The 26,337-nt window shown below is 43.6% G+C and overlaps 2 protein-coding genes across 3 annotated transcripts; both read left to right on the top strand.

Annotated features, from left to right (window-relative positions):
- The first annotated feature begins 4,020 nt into the window (after positions 1-4,020).
- Positions 4,021-13,099, top strand: LOC120048565 (chemokine-like receptor 1). 2 transcript variants are annotated; one of them, XM_038994651.1, is made up of 3 exons: positions 4,021-4,228; positions 4,390-4,547; positions 11,122-13,099. In XM_038994651.1, the coding sequence occupies exon 3, from the start codon at positions 11,135-11,137 to the stop codon at positions 12,278-12,280; it is 1,146 nt and encodes a 381-aa protein (XP_038850579.1). In that variant the 5' UTR covers positions 4,021-4,228; positions 4,390-4,547; positions 11,122-11,134; the 3' UTR covers positions 12,281-13,099. The 2 variants fall into 2 exon arrangements, with proteins under 2 accessions (XP_038850579.1, XP_038850580.1); XM_038994652.1 differs by lacking the exons at positions 4,021-4,228; positions 4,390-4,547 and adding an exon at positions 10,481-10,658.
- A 2,887-nt stretch (positions 13,100-15,986) lies between these two features.
- LOC120048557 (zinc finger protein 616-like) lies at positions 15,987-26,014 on the top strand. Its single transcript, XM_038994641.1, has 2 exons — positions 15,987-16,147; positions 22,624-26,014. The coding sequence occupies exon 2, from the start codon at positions 22,717-22,719 to the stop codon at positions 24,745-24,747; it is 2,031 nt and encodes a 676-aa protein (XP_038850569.1). The 5' UTR covers positions 15,987-16,147; positions 22,624-22,716; the 3' UTR covers positions 24,748-26,014.
- The last annotated feature ends 323 nt before the right edge of the window (positions 26,015-26,337 follow it).

Consider the following 26,337-nt stretch of genomic DNA (forward strand, 5'->3'; position numbering starts at 1 on the left):
GAACAAGTTCTCATTTACAACTGCGACCTGGCCAAGATAAAGCAAAGCAGTTCGACACATATAACAACACAGAGTTACACATGGAATAAACAAAACATACAGTCAATAATACAGTAGAAAAATAAGTCTATATACAATGTGAGCAAATGAAGTGAGATAAGGGAGGTAAAGGCAATAAATAGGCCATGGTGGCGAAGTAAATACAATATAACAATTAAAACACTGAAATGGTAGATTTTACAGTAGATGCGTGTGCAAAGTAGAAATACTGGGGTGCAAAGGAGCAAAATAAATAAATACAGTAGGGGAAGAGGTAGTTGTTTGGGCTATTTATATATGGGCTATGTTCAGGTGCAGTGATATGTGAGCTGCTCTGACAGCTGGTGCTTAAAGCTAGTGAGGGAGATAAGTGTTTCCAGTTTCAGAGATTTTTGTAGTTCGTTCCAGTCATTGGCAGCAGAGAACTGGAAGGAGAGGCGGCCAAAGGAGGAATTGGCTTTGGGGGTGACAAGTGAGATATACCTGCTGGAACGCGTGCTACGGATGGGTGCAGCTATGGTGACCAACGAGCAGAGATAAGGCGGGACTTTACCTAGCAGGGTCTTGTGGATGACCTGGAGCCAGTGTGTTTGGTGACGAGTATGAAGCGAGGGCCAGCCAACGAGAGCGTACAGGTCGCAGTGGTGGGTAGTATATGGGGCTTTGGTGACAAAACTAATGAGGAGAATTTAAACCGAAATCAAGTTCAGCCCCCTTAAAGGATCCGTATAAACTCATTCTGGTTCACAAACTCTAGGCCATGATCCAAGTCCAACATCATACTGTCTGTCAGCACTTGTTTAAACACTTTGGACAACTTTCAGTGGAGAAAGGTCCACAAAGCATCGGCCAAAATTCACAAGCGCCCTCCCCCACAGATGTATGCTTGTCTGTGTGGTGTGGGTGTAAAATGAACGGTGAGGGGGGACAGAGGGAGGAAATGAGCCGAATTGGATGTTGATCCAAAGTTCTGTACTTCCTCTCCTTTGGACTGTGTGTGTGTTTGTGGCAGGGCTCGGCTAACAGTTCCTTGGGAAGAAGAGACGGAGGCGGAATCTGTAATCTCAGCAGTCAGCACTCACCCACCTCCATGTCTACAGCTTGGACTGATTATTATATTCCCATGTTCCTCTCCCCTACGGTTTAGTTCAGGTGGTTTGTTGAGCGGATGTAACACATGTAAGCTACACACAGTACTTCAAGGCTGATCTCCCTGGCCTGGTCTAGGCTATGTGTGGGTGGGTCTATGGATGTGTGCACTGATAAATCTTCAGTGTGATTCACCCCATTTCTGTTGTTTTAAGGGAAAAAACATGTGGTTTCTGTCTCATCATTCTGAGCGGTTGTGAAAGAGAGAGATCATAATATTTACAGAGTGACCAGCCACCAGCTGAATTTCACCCTCACTTGACCAGCACAAATATATATTTTTACACAAGCTATCCATACAGACTGGATGAACACAGTGGAAATGTCTCAGTTTCCCCTCTGGGATTAATAAAGTATTTCTTATTTTATCTCATTTTATCTACAGTACGTCAGCATACTTTATGTCAAAGAATTGCGTCTTTCCTCAGAAATAATGTGCATGCAAATAGTTAAGGTTCATGTCAAGGTTAGCCTTAATTTTCAATGAGAATTTGTGTTGTGGTGTTCTGCACTGTAATGTTCAAACCTAAAAATGGTGCTGTTCTACACTGTAATGTTCACACCTAAAAATGGTGCTGTTCTACACTGTAATGTTCAAACCTAAAAATGGTGCTGTTCTACACTGTAATGTTCAAACCTAAAAATGGTGCTGTTCTACACTGTAATGTTCAAACCTAAAAATGGTGCTGTTCTACACTGTAATGTTCAAACCTAAAAATGGCGAGTCAGGTGTAAAGGCTTAAACATGAACATGAATCAAGTTTCACGTTTTCTTTTACAGTGAAATGCCTTTCTTGCAAACTCGAAAACCAACAATGCAATAATCAATAACAATTTAATACTATAAAAAACACATAAGAAATAATATGAAATATGAAGAACACAATAAGTAAGTAAATAAGCATACTATATACAGGGTCAGTTCCAATACCATGTTTGTGCAGGGATACTGGAGTGATGGAGGTATGTATATGGGTAACGGGACTAGGCAACAGGATGTAAGATAAACAGAGTAGCAGCAGCTTGTATGTGAGAGGGTGTGCGTGTGTAGAGTCAGTAAAAATGTACAGTGCACTCGGAAAGTATTCAGATCCCTTGACTTTTTCCACATTTGTTACGTTCCAGCCTTATTTTAAAATTGATTAAATAGTTTTTTCCCCCTCATCAATCCACATCACAATACCCCATAATGACAAAGCAAAAACAGGTTTTTAGAAATGTTTGCAAATTTAAAACTGAAATATCACATTTACATAAGTATTCAGACCCTTTACTCAGTACTTTGTTGAAGCACCTTTGGCAGCGATCACAGCCTCGAGTCTTCTTGGGTATGACGCTACACCTAAACTGGTACACCTAAATTGGTACACCTAAACTGTGACATGCTTAACACCCCGGCCATCCTACAATCTAAGCTTGATGCCCTCAATCTCACACAAATTATCAATGAACCTACCAGGTACAACCCCAAAGCTGTAAACACGGGCACCCTCATAGATATCATCCTAACCAACTTGCCCTCTAAATACACCTCTGCTGTTTCAACCAAGATCTCAGCGATCACTGCCTCATTGCCTGCATCCGTAATGGGTCAGCGGTCAAACGACCTCCACTCATCACTATCAAATGCTCCCTGAAACACTTCAGCGAGCAGGCCTTTCTAATCGACCTGGCCGGGGTATCCTGGAAGGATATTGATCTCATCCCGTCAGTAGAGGATGCCTGGTTATTTTTAGTAGAAAGAGGAGTGGGAGGCCCCGGTCCCCAACTGAGCAAGAGGACAAGTACATTAGAGTGTATAGTTTGAGAAACAGACGCCTCACAAGTCCTCAACTGGCAACTTCATTAAATAGTACCCCTAAAATACCAGTCTCAACGTTAACAGTGAGGAGGCGACTCCGGGATACTGGCCTTCTAGGCAGAGTTGCAAAGAAAAAGCCATATCTCAGACTGGCCCATAAAAAGAAAAGATTAACATGGGCAAAATAACAGACACTGGACAGAGGAACTGTGCCTAAAAGCTATTATCCTTTATTGATGTCACTTGTTAAATCCACTTCAATCAGTTTAGATGAAGGTAAGGAGACAGGTAAAAAAAAAAAAAACTTTTAAGCCTTGAAACAATTGAGACACGGATTGTGTATGCGTGCCATTCAGAGGGTGAATGGGCAAGACAAAATATTTAAGTGCTTTTGAATGGGGTTTGGTAGTAGGTGTCTTGCGTACCGGTGGGAACTGTGGGAAGCATTAGAGTCAACATGGGCCAGCATCCCTGTGGAACAACTTGTAGAGTCCATCCCAGAAGAATTGATGCAACTCCATATTAGGAAGGTGTCCTGGTATACTCAGTGTATATTGTTGATAGGACTAATTGCAACCTAAAACATCTCAACAAACTATGCTGAAAATCACCAACAAATCTATAGATACTCCAATAGGCTATTCAACTTTGAATGTACCCATAGGAACACCCATTTGGCTTTCAACCATAAGTGGATAGATAGATTGTAGTTAATTGCAGCATAGTCACTTAGCTATATAAAGACCATTAATACCCTCAAAGGAAATGGCAGAATTTTATTTGGTTACAGATTCCAAACCACATTTCGCTATTTCTCCTCCACCGCAGGGAAAAGCAGGCGTTCCTTGGTTTTGTGCTGCGTTCAAGTGCTAGTCGGAACTAGGACACTTTGAAACGTACGACTTGCTATATAGTTGTAGTTATACACGTGTAGTGTTCAACGAATCAGTTTCCTGGTTCCGAATAGCATGTGAACGCTATTGCGTTGACATGTGAACGCATGTCAACGTCGACGAGTCATCATGAATGTCATATAAGTGGTGGCGGTGATGACTGTCGTATAGCACTAGCCTTCTCCATAATGAGAACATTGTACCCACGGTTTTTAAGCGTGGACACCACTGTTGCTGCTCAGTTGCAATTCCATTGATTCATAATTATTCTAATTTGGAGAATTGTGTAGTTAGGCTATATAGCTTGATGCCTGTGTCAACATTTCAATGAATTTTGTCATTGTGGGTAAGCCATGCGTTGCTCTACACACAAACACTTAGCCAACAAACATTGTGTAAAAATGTATATTTGTTACGTGTTGAATTATGTGTTTCTTGCACAGAATGTCGATATTTTCCTTCGAAAAGCATTTAATGTGAAGTGGATCTTACAACTTTGTCTTCCAGCTGAACATATGAAGAACTGACGTCACACACTTCAAGATACTACACAGTCTGCGCTCCTGACTACAGCAGTGTAGTCGTAGCCGTTTCGTGCCAGACAACGTCCTTCAAGTCTTTCAAGCCGTTCGCCTGTTCTGATTTGAATATACACGTTATTCAAGGTATGTCTATAATATTTTTCACCATTCATTGGAGTAATCAGATTACATTGGTATTTGTAGGCTTCTACGTCAATAGTTGATGAACGAATAGAAAAATAGAAATTCTGTACCATCCCTTTTAAAAACTGCGAATAAACAGCCTACCCGAGCAAAAGTTACATTCATATAATTTGTATGTGTAGCTTGTCTTATGACCATGATATACCAGTTGAGGGTAACATTAACTTATTAATAACAAATAATTTGGAAGAAATGCTATAATAACGGTATGAACTGTAATAAAACAAAATACTGACTGAATCCATAATTCCTTCTAACAAATTTGAATAAACAATACTAAATCAATAAATTACTCTTACAGTATAAATAGGTAACTTAAACAGTGCATTTAATAGGCATATTACGCATTATCCAACTAGATGAGAAATATCAACTGAATTACATTTAATTTTTCATTCCATATGAAAAACATTCCTTCCTCATTCCATAGTTCTATTCCATAGTATAGAAGATAGGCTACTGTACTGTGAAACTCTGAACAAATAGTTCTCCTTAATTACTCCTGTCACGTTCTTTCAAAATCGAACCCAGAAGCAGACCAGGACAAGGAGAGTAGGAAGAAGGTGAGTATTTATTTACAAGTGAATGTGAATGGGTAGATATATCCAGGTGGCGTAGCGGGCAGCGGTGGTGAGTTGATGGGAGTAAATAGGTGGATCCAATGGGGTAGCAGAATCCTCCGACGACCAAGCGGGAATGGGGTAAATGATCCGGGTGAGTAACTGAAGACAAAACAAACGGAGGTAAGTTTAAGGCAAACAATACGTAAAAAACAACAAAACAAATTCTATCCAACTTGAGGCTGATACTATGGCACAACATACTGTTCATGGCTAACGATCCGGCAGGGAATGGATGTCAGGTCCGGGCTTATGAAGAGGAGAGATGATGATCAGGACCAGGTGTGCAGATAGCTGATGGGATACAGGTGCGGGTAATCAGAACTCCCAACTGGCTACATTGCCCGGCAACCAGACAGGGTGCGTTCCAGGACGCCGGAAAAAACACTCCAGGACAGAACACAGGCAAAAAACCGACTCAGGAAACGGGATTCGTGACAGTACCCCCCCTCCGACGAACGCCACCGGGCGGACTACCCGGAGCGCCAGGGTGGAGGCGGTAAAAGTCACGAAGCAGGTCATCGTCAAGGATCTGACGCCGAGGAATCCAACTCCTCTCCTCAGGACCATATCCTTCCCAATCCACTAAATACTGGTACCCTCGACCCCGCCGTCTGGAGTCCATGATGCGGCGCACCGTGTAGACAGGACCACCTCCGATCATCCGAGGAGGACGAGGACGAGGAGGAGGGGGAAACAGAGGACTGAGGAGAACCGGCTTGAGGCAGGAGACATGAAAGGTGGGATGTACTCTTAGTGTAGCAGGCAACTTGAGTCGGACCACAACAGGATTAATGATCCTCTCCACTACAAACGGACCAATGAACTTCGGTGACAGTTTCCTCGACTCAGTCCGTAGAGGAAGATCCCGTGTAGCCAACCAAACCCTATCTCCGACGGTATAAGCGGGGGCAGGAATACGGCGACGATTCGCCTGGATCTGATACCGGTCAGAAACCTTAAGGAGGGCCTTCCTGGCCCGATGCCAGGTGCGGTGGCAACGACGAATGTGGGTCTGGACAGAAGGAACCGAGAGATCCCGCTCCTGAGAAGGAAACAAGGGAGGTTGGTAACCGTACAGGCACTGGAAGGGAGACATCCCAGTGGCAGATGAAGGGAGAGTATTATGAGCATACTCGACCCAGGGTAATTGAGAGGACCAAGAGGTGGGATCAGAGGAAACAAGACAGCGCAGCGTGGACTCCATCTTCTGGTTGGCTCTCTCCGCCTGACCATTAGATTGGGGGTGAAATCCAGATGTGAGACTGACTGTAGCTCCAATGGCCAAACAGAAGGATTTCCAGACAGCAGAGGTAAACTGAGGACCACGGTCAGAAACAATGTCACAGGGCAACCCGTGGACCCTGAACACCTCCCTAACCAGGATCTCAGACGTCTCAGTGGCAGAAGGCAGCTTGGAGAGGGGAACAAAGTGGGCAAACTTGCTGAATCTATCCACAATGGTCAGAATAACCGTGTTACCAACAGAAGAGGGCAACCCCGTGACAAAATCCAGGGCCAGATGCGACCAAGGTCGCCGGGGAATAGGTAGGGGGTGAAGAAGCCCAGAGCTGGCCCGATTGGTACTCTTATTCTGCGCACAAACAGGACAAGCGGCAACAAACCTCCGGGTATCTTCTCCCATGGCAGGCCACCAAAATCGTCTGCGCAGTAGCGCCATAGCTTGTCACCCTGGCGTTGCTCGGACTATCTTGCTGGCGTGGGACCACTGAAGGACAGCAGAACGAACCGACTCAGGCACGAACAACCGACCGGGTGGACCGTTACCGGGCCCGGGCTGTGTCCGAAGGGCTGCCATCACATCCTCCTCAATCCTCCATGTAACGGCTCCCACGACAACGTTCTGGGGAAGAATCGTCTCAGTCTTGGCCCCACTCTCCTCCGTCTTGGAGAACATCCGGGACAGGGCGTCCGCCTTCCCGTTCTTCGACCCAGGTCGGAACGTCAGGGAAAAATTGAAGCGTCCAAAAAACAAAGCCCACCGGGCCTGACGGGAGTTGAGACGTTTAGCCGATTGCACGTAAGCCAGATTCTTGTGGTCAGTCCAGACCACAAACGGTTGCTCCGCTCCCTCCCACCAGTGACGCCACTCCTCCAAGGCAAGCTTCACAGCGAGAAGCTCCCGGTTACCCACATCGTAGTTTCTTTCAGCTGGAGAAAGACGACAAGAGTAGAAGGCGCAGGGATGGATTTTACCGTCAGTGGAGCTACGCTGGGACAGGATGGCGCCCACCCCCACATCAGACGCATCCACCTCCACAATGAACTGACGGGAAGTGTCAGGTTGAGAGAGAGAATCGGGGCGTTGGTGAATCGGCTCTTCAAATCTAGAAATGCCCGGTCTGCCTCAGGAGACCAACAGAACTTTCTGGTGCAAGACGTCAGTACAGTTAAAGGGGCGGCCACCCGGCTGTAATCACGGATAAACCTCCGATAAAAATTCGCAAACCCCAGGAATCTCTGGAGCTGCAATCTTGTACCGGGCTGGACCCAATCCCGAACCTTCTCTTGGTCCATCTTGATCTCTCCCCTGGATATGATGTACCCGAGGAAGGACGTCGTGTGGGCGTGAAAATCACACTTCTCAGCCTTCACGAACAGACGGTTCTCCAATAACCGCTGCAGGACCTGCTTGACATGCAGAACGTGGCTAGAAAGCTCCTTCGAGAAGATGAGGATATCATCCAGGTAAACGAACACAAAAATACCAATCATATCTCTCAGAACGTCATTCACCATACTTTGGAACACAGCCGGAGCGTTGGTCAGTCCAAACGGCATCACCTGGTACTCAAAATGTCCCATCGGAGTATTGAACCCAGTCAACCACTCGTCCCCCTCTTTGATCCGAACCAAATGATAAGCATTACGTAAATCAAGCTTCGTAAAAACCGTAGCACCCTGTAAGGAATCGAAAGCCGAGCTCATCAAGGGCAGGGGATACTTGTTCTTGACCGTAATATCATTCAAACCCCGATAATCAATACACGGTCGAAGAGAGCCATCCTTCTTGCTCACAAAAAAAAATCCTGCTCCCAGAGGTGATGACGAGGGCCGAATGAGACCTGCAGCTAGAGACTCCTTGATGTAGGTCTCCAAGGCCTCACGTTCAGGTCGAGAGATACTGTATAACCGTCCCTTGGGAAAGGCAGCTCCAGGAAACAGATTAATCGCACAGTCATAAGGTCGGTGGGGAGGAAGGGACAGAGCCTTCTGTTTACTGAATACTTCACCCAACTCGTGATATGTTTCTGGAACCAGGGACAAATCAGGAGGAGCAGAGTCACTGACCTGACTGGAAACAGCAGGAGAACAGGCAGTCCTAAGGCAGTTAGCATGACACTCAATGCTCCAACTAGTTACCTTACCCGTCACCCAATCAAACGAGGGATTGTGTTCCTTCAGCCAGGGGTAACCAAGAACCAGAGGAACATGGGGCGAGGACAGAATGAAGAAGGAGATAAACTCTGAATGATTCCCCGACACCAACATCTTAACCGGTTCAGTCCTCATAGTGATCCGTGCCAGACTACTGCCGTTCAGAGTGGTTGCTTCAATGGCTTCCGGCAATTGCTCCTTGGAAAGCCCCAGCTGTTCCACCAAGTCGGCATCAATAAAGCTGCCATCGGCACCTGAATCGATAAGAGCGTTCATCTCTAAGCTCTGATCCTTATTCATAAGGGTCGCAGGAAAACGGGGTCTGACAGGATCCTTGAGAGATTGAAACTGGCTCGCTAAAATTCCTCCCAAAACTAGCGAGCCGGGCAGTTTAACGGGCGCTGTGGACAAGCGGAGATGTAATGTCCCGAGCTACCACAGTAGAAACCGCTGTTGGTCTCACGTCTACGTTGGCGCTCCTCCTTAGTTAGCCCGTGTCGCCCCACTTGCATTGGTTCAGAATCTGGTGGCAAGACCCCTCCACTAATCCCGTGTGGGGAATAACGATCAATACGTTCTGGTTCACTTCCTGAACCGAATGGTAACCGAGTTGCTGATTGATTGGATGGCCCCCACTGCTTCTCCCTCCTTCTCTCTCGGACTCTATTATCTACCCGAATAGATAAAGTGACCAAGCTGTCTAGGTCACTAGGCTCTGGATAGGATATCAGCTCGTCCTTGAGTTGCTCCGACAACCCCTGGTAAAAAGCCGCTTGTAGTGACTCCTCATTCCAACCACTCTCCACAGCCAATGTCCTGAACTCGATCATAAAGTCTGCCACACTGCGAGCTCCTTGGCGAAGAGTGAACAAACGTTTAGCTGCGTCCTTACCTCGGACTGGATGGTCAAAAAGCTTTCTCATCTCTCCCGTGAACTCCAGGTATGAAGCCATGCAGGTCCCCTGTCGTTCCCAAACGGCTGAAGCCCATTCCAGAGCTCTTCCACGCAGCAGTTCAATAACAAAGGCTATCCTAGCCTTGTCAGTGGCGTAAGAATGGGGCTGCAGATCAAACACTAACCCACACTGCATAAGAAACGAACGGCATCTTCCCAAATCCCCTTCATATTTATCAGGCGTCGGTACCTTGGGTTCACGGAAGGAAACCGCTCCAGACACGGCAGGTGAGATGGGTGAAACAGGTGGTGAATGAATCGCCGGCAAACTGAGCTGATCCTGGATTTGTGTCAAGCTAGCAGATAAATTCTGGATTGAACCCGCTATCTCCTGTAGCGTCATCTTGTGTTGTCCCAATGTCTTCCCCTGCTGGGTAATGGCATGGCAAACGGAGTCCAGGTCCGCTGGGTTCATCCTTGGCCGGATCGTTCTGTCACGTTCTTTCAAAATCAAACCCAGAAGCAGACCAGGACAAGGAGAGTAGGAAGAAGGTGAGTATTTATTTACAAGTGAATGTGAATGGGTAGATATATCCAGGTGGCGTAGCGGGCAGCGGTGGTGAATTGATGGGAGTAAATAGGTGGATCCAATGGGGTAGCAGAATCCTCCGACGACCAGGCGGGAATGGGGTAAATGATCCGGGTGAGTAACTGAAGACAAAACAAACGGAGGTAAGTTTAAGGCAAGCAATACGTAAAAAACAACAAAACAAATTCTATCCAACTTGAGGCTGATACTATGGCACAACATACTGTTCATGGCTAACGATCCGGCAGGGAATGGATGTCAGGTCCGGGCTTATGAAGAGGAGAGATGATGATCAGGACCAGGTGTGCAGATAGCTGATGGGATACAGGTGCGGGTAATCAGAACTCCCAACTGGCTACATTGCCCGGCAACCAGACAGGGTGCGTTCCAGGACGCCGGAAAAAACACTCCAGGACAGAACATAGGCAAAAAAACGACTCAGGAAACGGGATTCGTGACAACTCCCCACAGTGCACATTCTTGCACATTCTTGACTTTTATAATGATCTTGGGGTTTCCAAAAAATTCTACCTTTGTGGCATGTGAGGGTAAGTTAAGGAGAAATACCTTAATTATGACTGTCTGTCTGCTTTGTCACATTGGGCTACTTGTCAGAATCCCCAGTGTTGCACAACTTGCATTCATTCTACAAGTACTTCGTTCTGTGATGGATTGCACTACAAAGGCGGACAGGTTACACTGAAATAAATATCTCACTTACCGGTATATATGGGGATTGGGCAACCAGCTTTGCACATAATAGCTATTTTTGTTCAGATCAACTCCTCCAACATTCTCTCAATATTTGAATGTACAGTAAAATTTCACATTATTGCGCAATACATTTTTTTGCTAAATTCATGCATTCTCGGCACATTTAAAGTGTGTCAGTGAACTCTAGGGGTTGTAAATAAGAACAGCAAGTAGTGGGGGGAATCAATTGTAAGGCAGCATGCCTGAAGAGTGGTGAAGGTCATTTATCCAAACCTCATTTTTTCTTTACCCTCTCAGGTTCTCAAACAAAATGATGGCCTTAACCACAACTCCTTTGTATCCTGAGATCTGGACAGAGCTGTCTCACAACGACTCATCGCCAGGCAACTCGACAGATGACTATGAGGACTACCCTGACGAGCACGCAGAGCTCCGGAAGTCCCTCAACATCATGTCCCTCATCGTTTACTGCCTGGCCTTTGTGCTGGGGGTTCTGGGAAATGGACTTGTCATCTGGGTGACGGGATTTAAGATGAAGAAGACGGTCAACACGGTGTGGTTCCTCAACCTGGCTGTGGCCGACTTCCTTTTCACAGCGTTCCTGCCTCTAAGCGTAACCTACACAGCCATGGACTTTCACTGGCCCTTCGGCAAGTTCATGTGCAAGCTCAACTCCACGATCAGCTTCTTCAACATGTTCGCCAGCGTTTACATCCTGGTGGTCATCAGCATGGACAGGTGTGTGTCCGTGGTGCGCCCTGTCTGGGCCCAGAACCATCGGAACATACGCAAGGCATCCTGTATCAGTCTGGGTGTCTGGCTGTGGGCCCTGGTCCTCAGCTCCCCCTACTTTGTCTTCCGGGACATCGGGGGGTCCTACAAGAACGAAGAAATCATCAACTGCTTCAACAACTTTGCTTTCTCCGATGACTATGACACAAAGGAGGTGGCAGAGCTGCGAGTGTTCCGCCATCAGGCCATGATCGTCACCCGCTTCCTGCTGGGCTTTGTGGTGCCCTTCGCCATCATCGTCACTTGCTACGCCGTCATCATCCACCGGCTCAAGAGGAACCACAACCTGGCCAGCCACTCCGGGCGGCCATTCAAGATCATCGCCGCCGTCATCACAGCTTTCTTCCTGTGCTGGGCCCCCTACCACATCATGGCCCTGATCGAGATGGTGAACAACGCGGCCGCTGAGTTCAGCTACACGTTAGACCACGTCACCACCATCGGGGTCCCCATAGCCACCAGCCTGGCCTTCCTCAACAGCTGTCTGAACCCCCTGCTGTACGTGTTCATGGGCCAGGACTTCAAGGATAAGCTGCACAAGTCCATTCTGACGGTTCTGGAAAGTGCCTTCACCGAGGAAGTGTCAAGGTCCAACCACACCTACACAAACTCTGGACTCACAAGCCGTAGCAAGGAGAAGTCCTATTCTGATCCTGAGGTATAGGGTCTTATATTATAATGAGAAAAACGTTATTGACCACACAATGTGGAAATTTGACTTTGGCTTTACGATAACATGAATGACATCCTTCAAAGCAAAGAAAATACAAACATTAGAAGGACCTTGTCATCAAGGTAATTCAATAATGTTTTCAAACAGCTCGATACTTAGTTTAAGGGAAAGTTTAAGGCAGGATTTCAGAATTTGAACGCTGAGCATGTACTCAGTTTTAACAAGGTACATCTCCAGGACTGAATTCAAATCAACAAGTTTGATTTCAATAACCTTTTGTGACTCAGAAAATGATGGGGTCTGTGAACACATTTCAGCACTGTTTTTGTATGGGCAATACAGTTACTAATGAGAATGTTGAAAGTGGGGTAGACTGTTAATAGAGAATACTGGATAAGATCTGAATAATTTGTATGAAACACACATGTCATTGTTCAAGCTGAAGATATAAATTGTCTGTCTTTTCATTCAAAGCCACTTTTTTTACATACTTGTTTTTGTTAAAATGAGGCTAATATTTAACAAAGTGACTATTATCTGTGATTTAAACGTGTATTGTTTTATTGAAGGAATGTTGTTTTTCCTTAATACTTTGATGTTTGTATTTGTATACTTTTTTATGTTTGTATGATGTTATTAAATGCTTGAATAGATGACTACTTATTCATTTCTTTTTTCCAGAAATCTCCAGAAGGCATAACCATCTCTGCCACATGGTGGCAGCAAAGCTCTGTCACAGTTAGACAGAATAAATGGAAATGTAATATTGAAAATAAATCACCTTTGGCTTGTGTCAAAAATACATCCCTATCTATTTAAGATTATCCCTGTCATGTTTTTTAAACTACAGATTGGATATCAATTCATACTGTATTGCTTTGACCTGTCCAATGTTATTAGATCAATGAGGGAGGAAGCAATTAACAATTTGATTCCCCCTCTCATTTCAACTGGGTTTAAACTTTTGTTTTTCAACCATTTCTCTGCCAATTGAACTTCATGCATTTGCAGCTTTAGAACAATAAATGTTTTCATGATGATGATGATCATCATCACCACCACCATCATCATCAACAACGTAATCTAACTGAATATAACTTGACTTTATCAACACTTTAATCCTTTCACATTTTGTAGAAGTTCAACTTGCTACAGGCAAAATATGATGGTGTCCTTCAAGGTAGCCTGTTTTTATAACTTCAGTCAACCTAGCTATATTTCTGCTTCAGTAGGGTGAAGGCTATAACTGATATTTTGGCCACAATGTATCACAAGAATAATGGTCAGCGCAGCCACAGTGTACGAGTCTACCAGACTGAGACTGGTAAAATAATAGCTTATGGAGTGGTCATGAGGTGGGAGTAAGATGGGGATAGGAAAACATTTAGAAAAGTGGAACATACTTTTGTCGTGTATGTGGACACCTGCTCGTCAAACATCTCATTCCAAAATCATGGGCATTATTATGGAGTTGGTTCCCCCTTTGCTGTTTTAACAGCCTCCACTCTTCTGGGAAGGCTTTCCACTAGATGTTGAAACATTGCTGCAGGGACTTTCTTCCATTCAGCCACAAGAGCATTAGTAAAATCAGGCACTGATGTTGGGGATTAGGCCTGGCTTGCAGTCTGCGTTCCAAATCATCCCAAAAGTGTTCGAAGGGGCTGAGGTCAGGGCTCTGTGCAGGCCAGTCTTTGTTCTTCCACACCGATCTAGACAAACCATTTCTGTATGGATCTCACTTTGTACACTGGGATATTGTTATGCTGAAACAGAAAAGGGCCTTCCCCAAACTGTTGCCACAAAGTTGTAAGCACAGAATCGTCTAAAATGTCTTTGTATGCTGTAGCGTTAAGATTTCCCTTCATTGGAACTAAGGGGCCTAGCCCGAACCATGAAAAACAGTCCCAGACCATTATTTCTCCACCACCAAACTTTACAGTTGGCACTATGTATTTGGGCAGGTAGCATTCTCCTGGCATCCGCCAAGCACTCAGCAGCCCCGTTCTGTGAGCTTGTGTGGCCTACTACTTCGCGGCTAAGCCGTTGTTGCTCCTAGACGTTTCCACTTCACAATAACAGCACTTACAGTTGACCGGGGCAGTTCTAGCAGGGCAGAAATTTGACAAACTGACTTGTTGGAAAGGTGGTATCCTATAACGGTGCCATGTTGAAAGTCACTGAGCTCTTCAGTAAGGCCATTCTACTGCCGATGTTTGTCTATTGAGATTGCATGACTGTGTGCTCGATTTAATACACCTTTCAGCAACGGGTGTGGCTGAAATAGCCGAATCTACTAATTTCAAGGGGTGTCCACAGACTTTTGTATATATAGTGTATTGTAAGTAAATATGGAATGAGGGCATGCACAAGCCATCTGGAAGATCGATGGAGAATATGGCGGACAGGAAAAAAAGGAGAAAAGTGGAACATGTTTTGAATGAACATGGAAAGGTGGATCACACAGAACTTTTGGAAGAGCTACAGAAGGAAATTGAATGTGATCAGTGTGAGGATGAATTAACCGCGGTGGCAGGTGCGGTGAAGAACGCAGAGTTTGATCCTCATCGTGATTATGACAAAGAAGATTCTGGCCCAGTGGAGTGAGATTTTTGGAGAGAATGGATCCTTGCCTTCTGTCAGATCCATATGTGGTGTCAGGTTGGGTGGTAAAGAGGTTGGGGAATGTTCGGTTGGTTAAAGTGACTCGAAGTGGAATCGTGGACATTTTTCGCGTTCCTGCTGTCCAGAGGGAGCGTGTGCTCCGCACCACACGACTGGGGACAAGAACTGTGACTTGTTTTCCTCTCTGGAACAGGGCGCCGTTAAAAGGAGTGATAACTGGAGTGGCGTTAAGTATTAAGTGGATCAACTGAAGTTGAAGATCCGTTTGGTGCTACGCAGAACCGGTGGAGAACGCGGTGAAACAAAGAAGACACTGTCTGTACTACTGAGTTTTGATGCAGAGTTAGGATGTGTCAGTTATCTCATGTTAGCTTTTGTGCCAAATCCATTACGGTGTTTTATGTGTCAACTTATGATCATGTGGTAGCGTTGTGTAGGAGGGAGATTCCTCGATGTGCGAAGTGTGCAGGAGGTCATGAGACAAAGGAATCTGTAGTATCGGTGGAAAAAGTTGTGTGTGTAAACTGTAGAGGTACCAATGGTGCTGGAGATCAGAGGTGCCCGGTGAGAGAAAGGCAGTTTGAGATTGCCAGCATCAGAGTAGTGAAGGTGTTGTATGCTGAGGCTGCGAAGAGAGTAGTAGAGGAAGATGGATCACTGTGAGAAGGCTGAGACGAATACATAGTGATAGGAATAACATGTGCTTCAGTAAGGTTGATTTTTGCAAGAATGGAATGTAAATTACAGAGTATAGATGTTCTGGTGGCAGCCGCTGAGAAGCACTTGGATGTACGAGATTTTACTGCAGAAGAGTTAGAGATGTTTTGAGCGATCATGTCCTCTACTCCCAGGCTGCTGGGCCCCATGTAGGATCAGATAGGGCCAATGTAGTGGAGTAGTGGTGAGGTTTTAATGGGTGCAGGGTTAGTTGGTATGGCAAATTTTCCCAAAGTGTAATAAATTCATACTACAGAATAGTAGGGTGATACACAGCCAATGGAGTAGGTGGCGGCATTCACCTATAATATTTGTTTGCGGACAGCCATAATACCGAAGAAGAAGAAGAATGGCCGATGGTCTCCGCCCCTTTGTCCTCCCCTGATTCTTGTAATTACTATGTAGAAAAAATGGGACTAACTACCGGGGAACCGGGTGGATACAACACAATGTAACATAAGTGGAGCGATATAACGAATGGGCAGAGAAAGTCTATACTAATCAGACTTTAGAAATGTGGTAAGTACATTGCAGAGTTCGATCCGATACAAGTGGTACCTAACCTTGCTAGCTAGCTTTATGAACGGTCAGATAGGCCTCGCGCAATCTACGCTAGCTAACGTAGTAGTCGCGGTGTCATCATTGTTGCGCAAACAAAAGCGAAGAATTGAGCTAGCTATCTTGCTGCTGTCCGCCGGTTGTCTCCTTACAAGGCATTTCACGCACACATGTCCGCATTTCGTTTAAATACATACTTTTTTTTCTCTCTAACTAGCTAGCTAAATAGCTTTTGCAGAGTTGGAGGCTAGCAGCAGCCCGACATTTTGTTGGTATCAAGACAGCTGTCACGATGCTTTAACTCTGGCTCTACACATGCAGAGAATAGCTAACTGACAATGGTATGGCCATTGGCCAGACTGTCATAATGGTAATCTAGTGAAATTATTTTATATATCCAAAAATATAGTTGGGCATACAGGGTTGTGAAAGGTAGCTAGCTAGCTAACCCCGTTTAGATAATAATACAGTTAATGTAGCTACGCTAGCTAGCTAGCCAACTTATTCAAAATGGACACTTCTAGTGTATTTTTGTGTATGGATAGCTAGCTAGCTGATTTAGGTAGCTACATATTTTAAAAATCTAACATCTGCAGCGGTTTCAAATGTTAATTACTTATTTTTCTTAACTGTATAAAAGTCCTCATGAACTGTAAAATTAGCTATTTGATAGAACCCAACCGATATGGCATTTTTGGATCTGATTTTAGAATGGAAATGTTCACAATAACCAATACATCTGCCAACATTTATATTATTATAACGTTAGCTGGAATAAAACATGTAATGAAATTATGTAGGGATTGTGTTAAAAACAGCTCTACAAAGGTACTCATAAAGCTGATTTCATAAATTGTGAGGAAATAACATTAATGTAAGCACCACATAACATTTAGGAGCACCAGAAAGACACTTTTTTTGGGGGGGCTGGCTGTTATTCTAGGGAAAGGAGGATAAACTACAGAGATTCCAGGTAAAAAAATGTGCCTCTTAAGACTGAGCTGCATCATGCTAGCCAGTTGGAAGACAACTGGACACATTTTCTATGTTTTGGTGTTTAGCTATGTTTTCATCGATTGTAGGGCTGTAGACACTGAATTCTGGTAGTTGTCACTTGAAAGGAAAAACTTAAATGAGCACGGTTACATGCACACAATATGATTATTGTGGCTAGTCAGATTAATATAATAGTTTGTTTTAAAACAATACATTTCTCATCCTGTTTACATGGACACTGAAATCAGGCTACCTGATGAGACTCAAATAAATGCAGAAAATTGCTAATAAAAATAAACGTTCTAACACCGTGACAGTGATATTTTTGCAAAGCCTATTTGATTCGGATCAAATACACAGCTGGAACGCTGATTTTAAGCTGTTTACATGTCCTAATAAATTGAAAGATTGCTCAGAAAACCAGGTGTTTTAATTGGTGAATGCTTACTTCGATTTTGACCATAAGCCAATTAAGATAAGCAGATACGTTTCGAGTTAGATCAGGGTTATGGGTAGGGTTTAGCTTAGGGATGTCCCAAGGATACCAGGTAGCACTAATCCTCAGTGAATGGTGTCAAGTACTCTGACACAGCTAGTTAGCTGACTAGCACTCGTCATGGAAATGGGGGTGGCGAAATATGAATATGGACCAGTCCCTGACAAGTGACAACCCATACATTAAAACATAGCTACGAAGCGCTACTTTGTAACATGCTATATCGTTTGTGCCTATGAAAACATTTGGATGACAGAGCATGAGGAATACCCTTTGCAAAGATGAAATACAGTGCATTCGGAAAGTATTCAGACCCCTTCCCTTTTTCCATATTTTGTTACGTTACGACCTTGTTCTTAAATGGATTAAAATCAAATCTACACACAATACCCCATAATGACAGTGAAAACAGGTTTTTAGAAATGTTAGCAAATTTGATAAATTCCAAAGAGATATACAAAGCCTTATTTACACAAGTATTCAGACCCTTTGCTATGAGACTCGAAATTGAGCTCAGGTGCATCCTGTTTCCATTGATCATCCTTGATGTTTCTACAACCTGATTGGAGTCCACCTGTGGTAAATTGAATTGATTGGACATGATTTAGAAAGGCACACACGTCTATATAAGGTCCCACAGTTGACAGTGCATGTCAGAGCAAAAACAAAGCCATGAGGTCGAAGGAATTGTATGTAGAGCTCCGAGACAGGATTGTGTTGAGGCACAGATCTGGAGAAGGGTACCCAGCAGCATTGACCGTCCCCAAGAACACAGTGGCCTCCATCATTCTTAAATGGAAGAATTTTGGAACCACCAAGACTCTTCCTAGAGCTGGCCGCCCGGCCAAACTGAGCAATCGGGGGAGAAGGGCCTTGGTCAGGGAGGTGACCAAGAACCCGATGGTCACTCTGACAGAGCTCCACTGTGGAGATGGTAAAACCTTCCAGAAGGACAACCATCTCTGCAGCACTCCACCAATCAGGCCTTTATGGTAGAGTGGCCAGACGAAAGCCACTCCTCAGTAAAAGGCACATGACAGCCCGCTTGGAGTTTGCCAAAAGGCACCTAAAAGGACTCAGACCATGAGAAACAAGATTCTCTGGTCTGATGAAACCAAGATCGAACTCTTTGCCCTGAATGCCAAGTGTCACGTCTGGAGGAAACCTGGCACCATCCCTATGGTGAAGCATGATGGTGGCAGCATCAGTCTGTGGGGATGTTTTTCAGCGGCAGGAGACTAGTCAGGATTTGAGGCAAAAATCCCCAAATACCGGTGTGCCAAGCTTGAGGCATCATACCCAAGAAGACTTGAGGCTGTAAACGCAGCCAAAGGTGATTCAACAAAGTACTGAGTAAGGGGTCTGAATACTTATGTAAATGTGATATTTCAGTTTTTTAATACATTTGCAAACATTTCTAAATTTGTTTTTGCTTTGTATTTAGGCGGTATTGAGTGGGAAAAAATTATGTAAGAAATTTTAGAATAAGGCTGTAACTTAACAAAATGTGGAAAAAGTCAAGGGGGCTTAATACTTTCCGAATGCAAGGTGTAACAGACATATTTTCATGGGCTTAACTAAAGGGCTGTAAGGTTACCACTGAGTTTAACGTTCTCAGAACGGCACTTGCTTTACATCCATTGTTTGTCACGACACCCAACACCCTTCCATGGCACTTCACGTAACAGTATATTGCCGGTGTGCATTTTGGCACTTTACTGAGCTAGCAAGCTTCTATCTATTCAGCACTCAACCGTAGACGCAGTAACAGTTTGTTCACAGTAGTTCACTGTCCTCTCTGACTGGTTTAGTTGTGTTGTGTGATATTGTCTAGTCTTGCTGTAATTCGCCAAAGCAAGTTATCGCTATAAGCCTATGTAAAGAGCTCCCTCTTCAGGACAAATAATAAAATGCAAAAAAGTAATTCTATGAAGAACTGTGTGTTTTAACGTTTTATGCTTACTTTGCTTAGGATCTTACACTGATTTAGATAATCAGAGTAAAGTGTTTACATCACTAATGCAAAATTCTGAGTATTGCATAATCAGTTTAATATTGTTATTAGTAGGTTCGGGACGATACCATTTTCGCAATACTCATTAGTATCATGACAAGGAAACAAACACGAAGCAGATTTAATTTCTTTAGGAAGACAGCCCTAATGTTGCAAACAAGCATGATTATGTTGTCGTTGAGTCAGATGTATTTATTTTCCAAGCTATATCGCATTATATTTCACTTACATCATGTTTTTAAACGACCAAAGATTTTGGTCTGCTTCGTGTTTTCATTTTTGCCGTGGGAGAAATATTGCGATAGTGTTATCGTGTCAGCCCTAATTATTAGTGTGCATGTAAATGTACTCCATGGTTCTCCTCACTTTTGTCAAGTGATTTTTACAAAATTTAGTTGGCTAGCTAATTTGGATATGTCTCTAAGATGCACATAGGCCTATGGGAAGCTGCATTTTCCTCAGAGTAGCTACTGTATATGCATTGGTAATCTGTCATTGCTAACATCTTCCATCTGTAAAAATATGATCTTCATTATTCGTAGAGCGGGTACTAAGCTAAGGTTGATGTTAAATGATTGTACTCATATGCAATGAAGCCCAACAATTTTAACGTAGCCTAATGTCTGGAAACTGCATGTTGCTGCACTCCACTCTAAAAGTCTAGCTAGGTCATTTGTGGAACTTTAACAATGTAACAATTTTTTTTTGTAAAAAACAGCCAGCCACCAAGTTGCTAGCTATGTAGTGTGAGAGAAAGTCTATGGAAATATCCCGACGTGAACGATAGAAGTAACGTGACATGCAGCCAACATGGATGCGTGCATTTGCCACACTCAAGGGACACAAATGTTGTCATGGACCTGCTGAATTTCTTTACTCTGTGTATGCCATAAGTGTCCCGTTTACCTCACTGTGTAAAGCCACCTTGAAGGCGCTGTAAAGCACAAGTCTAAATTAGAGGTCGACCGATTATGATTTTTCAACGCCGATACCGATTATTGGAGGACCAAAAAAAGTATTGCCAGTGTAACAGTATAGCTTCTGTCCCTCTCCTCGCCCTTACCTGGGCTCGAACCAGAAACACAACGACAACAGCCACCCTGTTGCAGCGTTACCCATTGCTCCACGAAAGCCGCGGCCCTTGCAGAGCAAGGGGAACAACCACTCCAAGTCTCAGAGCGAGTGACGTTTGAAACGCTATTAGCGCGCACCCCGCTAACTAGCTAGCCATTTCACATCGGTTACACCAGCCTAATCTCGGGAGTTGATAGGCTTGAAGTCATAAACAGCTTAATGCTTGAAGCACAGCGACGAGCTGCTGGCAAAACGCACAAAGTGCTGTTTGAATGAATGCTTATGAGCCTGCTGGTGCCTACCATCGCTCAGACTGCTCTATCAAATCATAGACTTAATTATAACATAACACACAGAAATACGAGCCTTAGGTCATTAATATGGTCAAATCCAGAAACTATCATCTCGAAAACAAGACGTTTATTCTTTCAGTGAAATACGGAACCGTTACGTATTTTATCTAACGGGTGGCATCCATAAGTCTAAATATTCCTGTTACATTGCACAACCATCAATGTTATGTCATAATTACGTACAATTCTGGCAAATTAGGCGGCCCAAACTGTTGCATATACACTGACTCTGCGTGCAATGAATGCAAGAGAAGTGACATTTCACCTGGTTAATATTGCCTGCTAACCTGGATTTCTTTTAGCAAAATATGCAGGTTTAAAAATATATACTTATGTGTATTGATTTTAAGAAAGGCATTGATGTTTATGGTTAGGTACACATTGGAGCAAGACAGTCCTTTTTCGCGAATACGCACCGCATCGATTATATGCAAGGCAGGACACGCTAGATAAACTAGTAATGTCATCAACCATGTGTAGTTAACTAGTGATTATGATTGATTGTTTTTTTATAAGATACGTTTAATGCTAGCTAGCAACTTAACTTGGCTTCTTAATGCATTCGCTAATAGGCAGTCTCCTTGTGGAGTGCAATGTAATCAGGTGGTTAGAGCGTTGGACTAGTTAACTGTAAGGTTGCAAGATTGAATCCCCGAGCTGACAATGTAAAAATCTGTCATTCTGCCCCTGAACAAGGCAGTTAACCCACCGTTCCTAGGCCGTCATTGAAAATAAGAATGTGTTCTTAACTGACTTGCCTAGTTAAATAAAGGATAAATAAAGGTGTAAAAAAAACAAAAATCGGCCAAATCGGTGTCCAAAAATACAGATATCTAATTGTTATGAAAACCTGAAATCGGCCCTAATTAATCGGCCATTCCGATTAATCCGTCGACCTCTAGTCTAAATGCCTTGAAGATTATGAGGGTGCGCATACCATTCACTTTTGCTGTGGGGAAACCCTTTGAACCACAAATTTTTTTAATACAAAAAGTGGACTTGCATGTTTTGCTTCTTTTTAACCCAGTTTGACGCATCATTTTAATCATTAGCACTTCCATTTCCTACCAATCTCTGAAATGTGTTAGATAGTTACTGTCACATCAAACTTGATCACTCATCAATCCTTACTAGGTGTGGTGAAACCTTCTCAAAATGGTTGACCTGAGGGTATTGGAAGCAAACTAAGGTTTCGATCAAGGTAACTGTTTGGCTGCTCTTTTTTTTAGGCCATTTTGATAATAGGAGGAGCTAGTATCTGGACAATACAGGTGTGTCAATTGTCTCCATCTAATTTGAATGAGACTGAATTCCTTTGTTTCAAAAAGTGTCAGGCCTTCTAACAGAATTGAAAGCTAATGTAGGAGAGGCTTGGCAATTTGTAGCATCCAATAATTTTTGTTCCAACTCATGGTGTTGTAATTAAACTGTTATAGTTAGTCAGGACCAGCACCTGCGCCATATGTTTGGTAAAGTAGTAACTTATTTTTTCTCTCTTTCACAGTTGTTGACCAGACAAAGGAAGAGTTCTACAAAACAAGGTGCTCATGAAGAATGGAACTAACCATGTTTAACTTTGATCATTGAACACACCCTAATGGATTACGTAAACTCCGCTGAACCAGATGTTGATGCCTTCATCTGCACAGAATGTGGGGATGGCTTCAGGCGCTACCTTGACTTGGTTAAACACATTACTGTTCATGAACGACTCAGAACTCATGAACGAACAGATTTATTTTCCCTTGACAGTTTACCCAATGGGTTTCAAGTTCCCCGTGAATATGCTCTCCATGAAAATGGAACTTTCATAGTGGTTGACAGATCTGGACCATCAAACAACCCTTCTTCTGTCAAACAGCCATCTTCAACTCCTTCACCTTATCAGAATTCAAAGACCATTGTACTCAAAACTAAGCCAGCAAAAACTGATCTACGTGTCAACACAGTGTCTCACTCCGAGTGCCGCAGTGTCTCTCCTCTAAAACAGTACCGATGCGAAACGTGTGGAAAATTGTTTAACAACCAGCTGAGTTTACAACAACATCAACAGTATCGTAATTTAGAGCAAGGTTATAAGTGCACCTTGTGTTGCAAGATCTTCACAGATAAAGAGAGGCTAAGGGAACATCTCCAAGAACATGCCCATGAAATATTTTACTGCTGTGGTCAGTGTGGAAAACGCTTTCTGAAACAAGAGACCCTGTATGCTCATCAAAAAGAGCAGCATGGGTCGCTGGGGCTCAAACAAATGGGGAAGTCTGACAATGGTCAAGAAAACATAATACAGAAAACATATCCCTGTAAGAAGTGTAATCTGTGTTTTTTCTGGCTCTCCGACTTGCAGAGCCACTTACTCAGTCATTCCAAAGACAAACCATTATCTGTGAACTCTTCATCCAAAATCGAGCAACAGTCTCAGAAAGATGAGCTATCACATACCATCGAGTACAGCGACAGCACCCCTACCGATGTTACTAAACAGTACAGCAGCAGCACCCCTACTACCGATGTGACCAAACAGTACAGCAGTGACGCAACTGTTGATGTGAAGACCCACAATGGCAAATCTGATTCCAAAACACCATCCTCTTTCAGACCATACCGCTGTGGTTTGTGTGGAGATCGCTTCCAGCAGTTAACAGACTTGAAGGAGCATCATCTTACCCATCAAACACAAGAAGAAATTGACAAGTTAAATAAGGATTCAGAGTCACAAAGAGTTGTAAAAAGGCGGCGAAGGTATACTGGCATTGAGTGCATCGTAACAAAAGCACCTGCAAGGAAGGGAGGAAGGCCCCCACTTTATAAAAAAGGCTCTGGGACAAAATTACATCCATGCAAGCACTGCCACCGTGTATTCAGTCACTCTAGTAGTCTTTCTCGGCACAATAGATCCCACAAGGGGACTCTTCACACTTGTGTTCTCTGTGGGAAACATTTTCCACAACGCTGTGATGTCCGGAGGCATATAGCCATGTATCACAAACCTGAATTAGAGAAGAAGCCAAGTCTTAAGTACTTGGCATTGCATTCTAAACCAGATGGTGGTTCCCAATTGAATTCTGATGTGTTGGAACAGAATGCGTCATCTGAAGGAAAACCCAAGAAGTCTTTAGACAGTGTTGTAGCAGAATTGGAAAGTGACGATCAACAAACCACATCTACTGGAGAAGTGTCCGCTGCTCCTAAGGCACGGAGGAACTACAAGTGTGACCAATGTGGGAAAAAGTTTGGGCTGCTGTGTGTGTACCAACGGCATTTGCGGTACCACAAAAGGGAACCGGGTAGTGAAATGGTTAAGTGCCCTCGCTGCCCAAGTCGCTTCCGGAGTTCGTCTGCTCTAGGGCGCCATCTTGAGATTCACCCAAGTCAGTCAAGCGGGGAAACGGACATGGAAGGACGGGCATCTCCCACTGCTGACTCCAATCCAGACCTGGACTCTGACCAAGACAATGCAAAGGATTTAGTGGGTCATGGGGACATTGATGATGTCAAGGGTGGGAATGGTGAAAAAATTGGTCCAGCAGAGGTGCTGTATGAATGCACTGAGTGTACAGAGACTTTTTCCTCCTTGCAGAAGTTTCTGAAGCACCAGAGTTCTCATGGGTCCGATAACCTTGGATAATGGAAACTATATGCATGGTATTTATATCCTGAGGTTCGAACCCTAACTTGAGATCGATGCACATACCACAAATTGTTGCACTGTTATGCAGACCTCAATTCATGATTTACGGAAGTCCGAGTTACGTGCACATGTCTCAAGTTAGGATTCTTTCTTTGATGATGGAGCAGTTAACAAGTGTTTTTTTTTTACTATGAATTGAGGAACTACAACCAGTATGGTTCTTGTCGTGGGTGGGTCATTCATTCTTAACCGGAGTAGGATGACTTTGATGTAGCACTGCATAGATCGAGATGGTGACTGGGAATTACTGAGATTTTTTAATGTATTTTCTACGATCATGTGAATTTGAGGTCCGTTTTGTATCAATGTTTTAGATTGTTTTGGTTACTTCTAGTTAAACCTTTGACATTACCCCTGGAAAGGCCATGGTGTGGGAATAATGCCTTTAATATCCTCTGAGAGCATTATTGAAGCTAGTAGTCGAGCACAATTTGCTAAAGACCAAGTGGCAATAACGTTTTTGCAGATAGATTTGGACCCATGCAAAGCGTTAAGATGGTCTGAGGTAACAATGACTGTCCATTTTGTAAAGTAATTAGAAAAGTTTTTTTGCAAGTGCAGTTCCATTGGGATTTTGCTTTAAAACAATTTAAGATATTATTTATTTGCAATTGCCAAGTCTTTACAACCATGGTGTCTTTCTCAAGATCAAAAAAACCTGTCAAGGTGAGATGTTCCCAAACTACCAGACCAGGAATGTTTGTATAATTTTGAAAGGCTTTCTCATGTATCATCTTTTCACTATATTGTGGTCTTGTCTCTCAATTCACTTAATGGTTCTGTTATCTAGATCAGTGGTTCCCAACGAGGGGTACTTAGCCTATCCACAGGGGCAACTTGAGAAGACTCATGAGACCATAGGTCTACTGGTAAAATGCACATGAGGGGGTACTTCAGGGGTTGTCTGGGCAGAGAAAAATTCAGTTGGTGGTACAGTAACCGAAAAAGATTGGGAACCACTGCTCTAGATGATTTCTGCTGCCAGTCCTCCGGGTGGCCACTGATCTGTTAACATGATCAGCATGTTTTTCCATAAGGCACGACAAAGTCCAGTGATTCCAATGCAAACCACACGTAGCATTGTGATGTAAATTAGCCTTTTCAAATGGTACTGTTGCTTCCTTTATTGCCTACCAAACGAGAACACATGCATTGGCCCTGATTTTTATGTTAATTTTGTGCCATTAAAGTTGAAAGAAATTTATATTTTCCTAAAAATCAAATGCTTGACCTATTTTAAATGACCCATCCAGTCATGGTTTTCAACTAATGATGAATGTGATAAGGTGGAAATGTCAGTTTTGTGACTTTCCAACTCGTGGTAGGCTAGATCTTTTTCTGCCAGTACTTTGTGTTGCCTACACTGAAATATTCCTCCTACACAAGTTATAGAAGCACCATGTCTGGGATCCATAGGATGATGGTTTATATCAATTATATGTAAGATAGGATGTAGTTTCTCGACTCTAAAGAAACGTGGCGGGTTCAGACTTTTAAATGAATCTGTGTCCCAAGTGTTGAACACAA

Source organism: Salvelinus namaycush, chromosome 5 (assembly GCF_016432855.1).
Source record: "Salvelinus namaycush isolate Seneca chromosome 5, SaNama_1.0, whole genome shotgun sequence".
NCBI lineage: Eukaryota > Metazoa > Chordata > Actinopteri > Salmoniformes > Salmonidae > Salvelinus > Salvelinus namaycush.

Coding starts and splice junctions, on each gene's coding strand:
- LOC120048557 (XM_038994641.1), top strand. CDS start 22,717: ATGGATTACGTAAACTCCGCTGAACCAGATGTTGATGCCTTCATCTGC.
- LOC120048565 (XM_038994651.1), top strand. CDS start 11,135: ATGATGGCCTTAACCACAACTCCTTTGTATCCTGAGATCTGGACAGAG.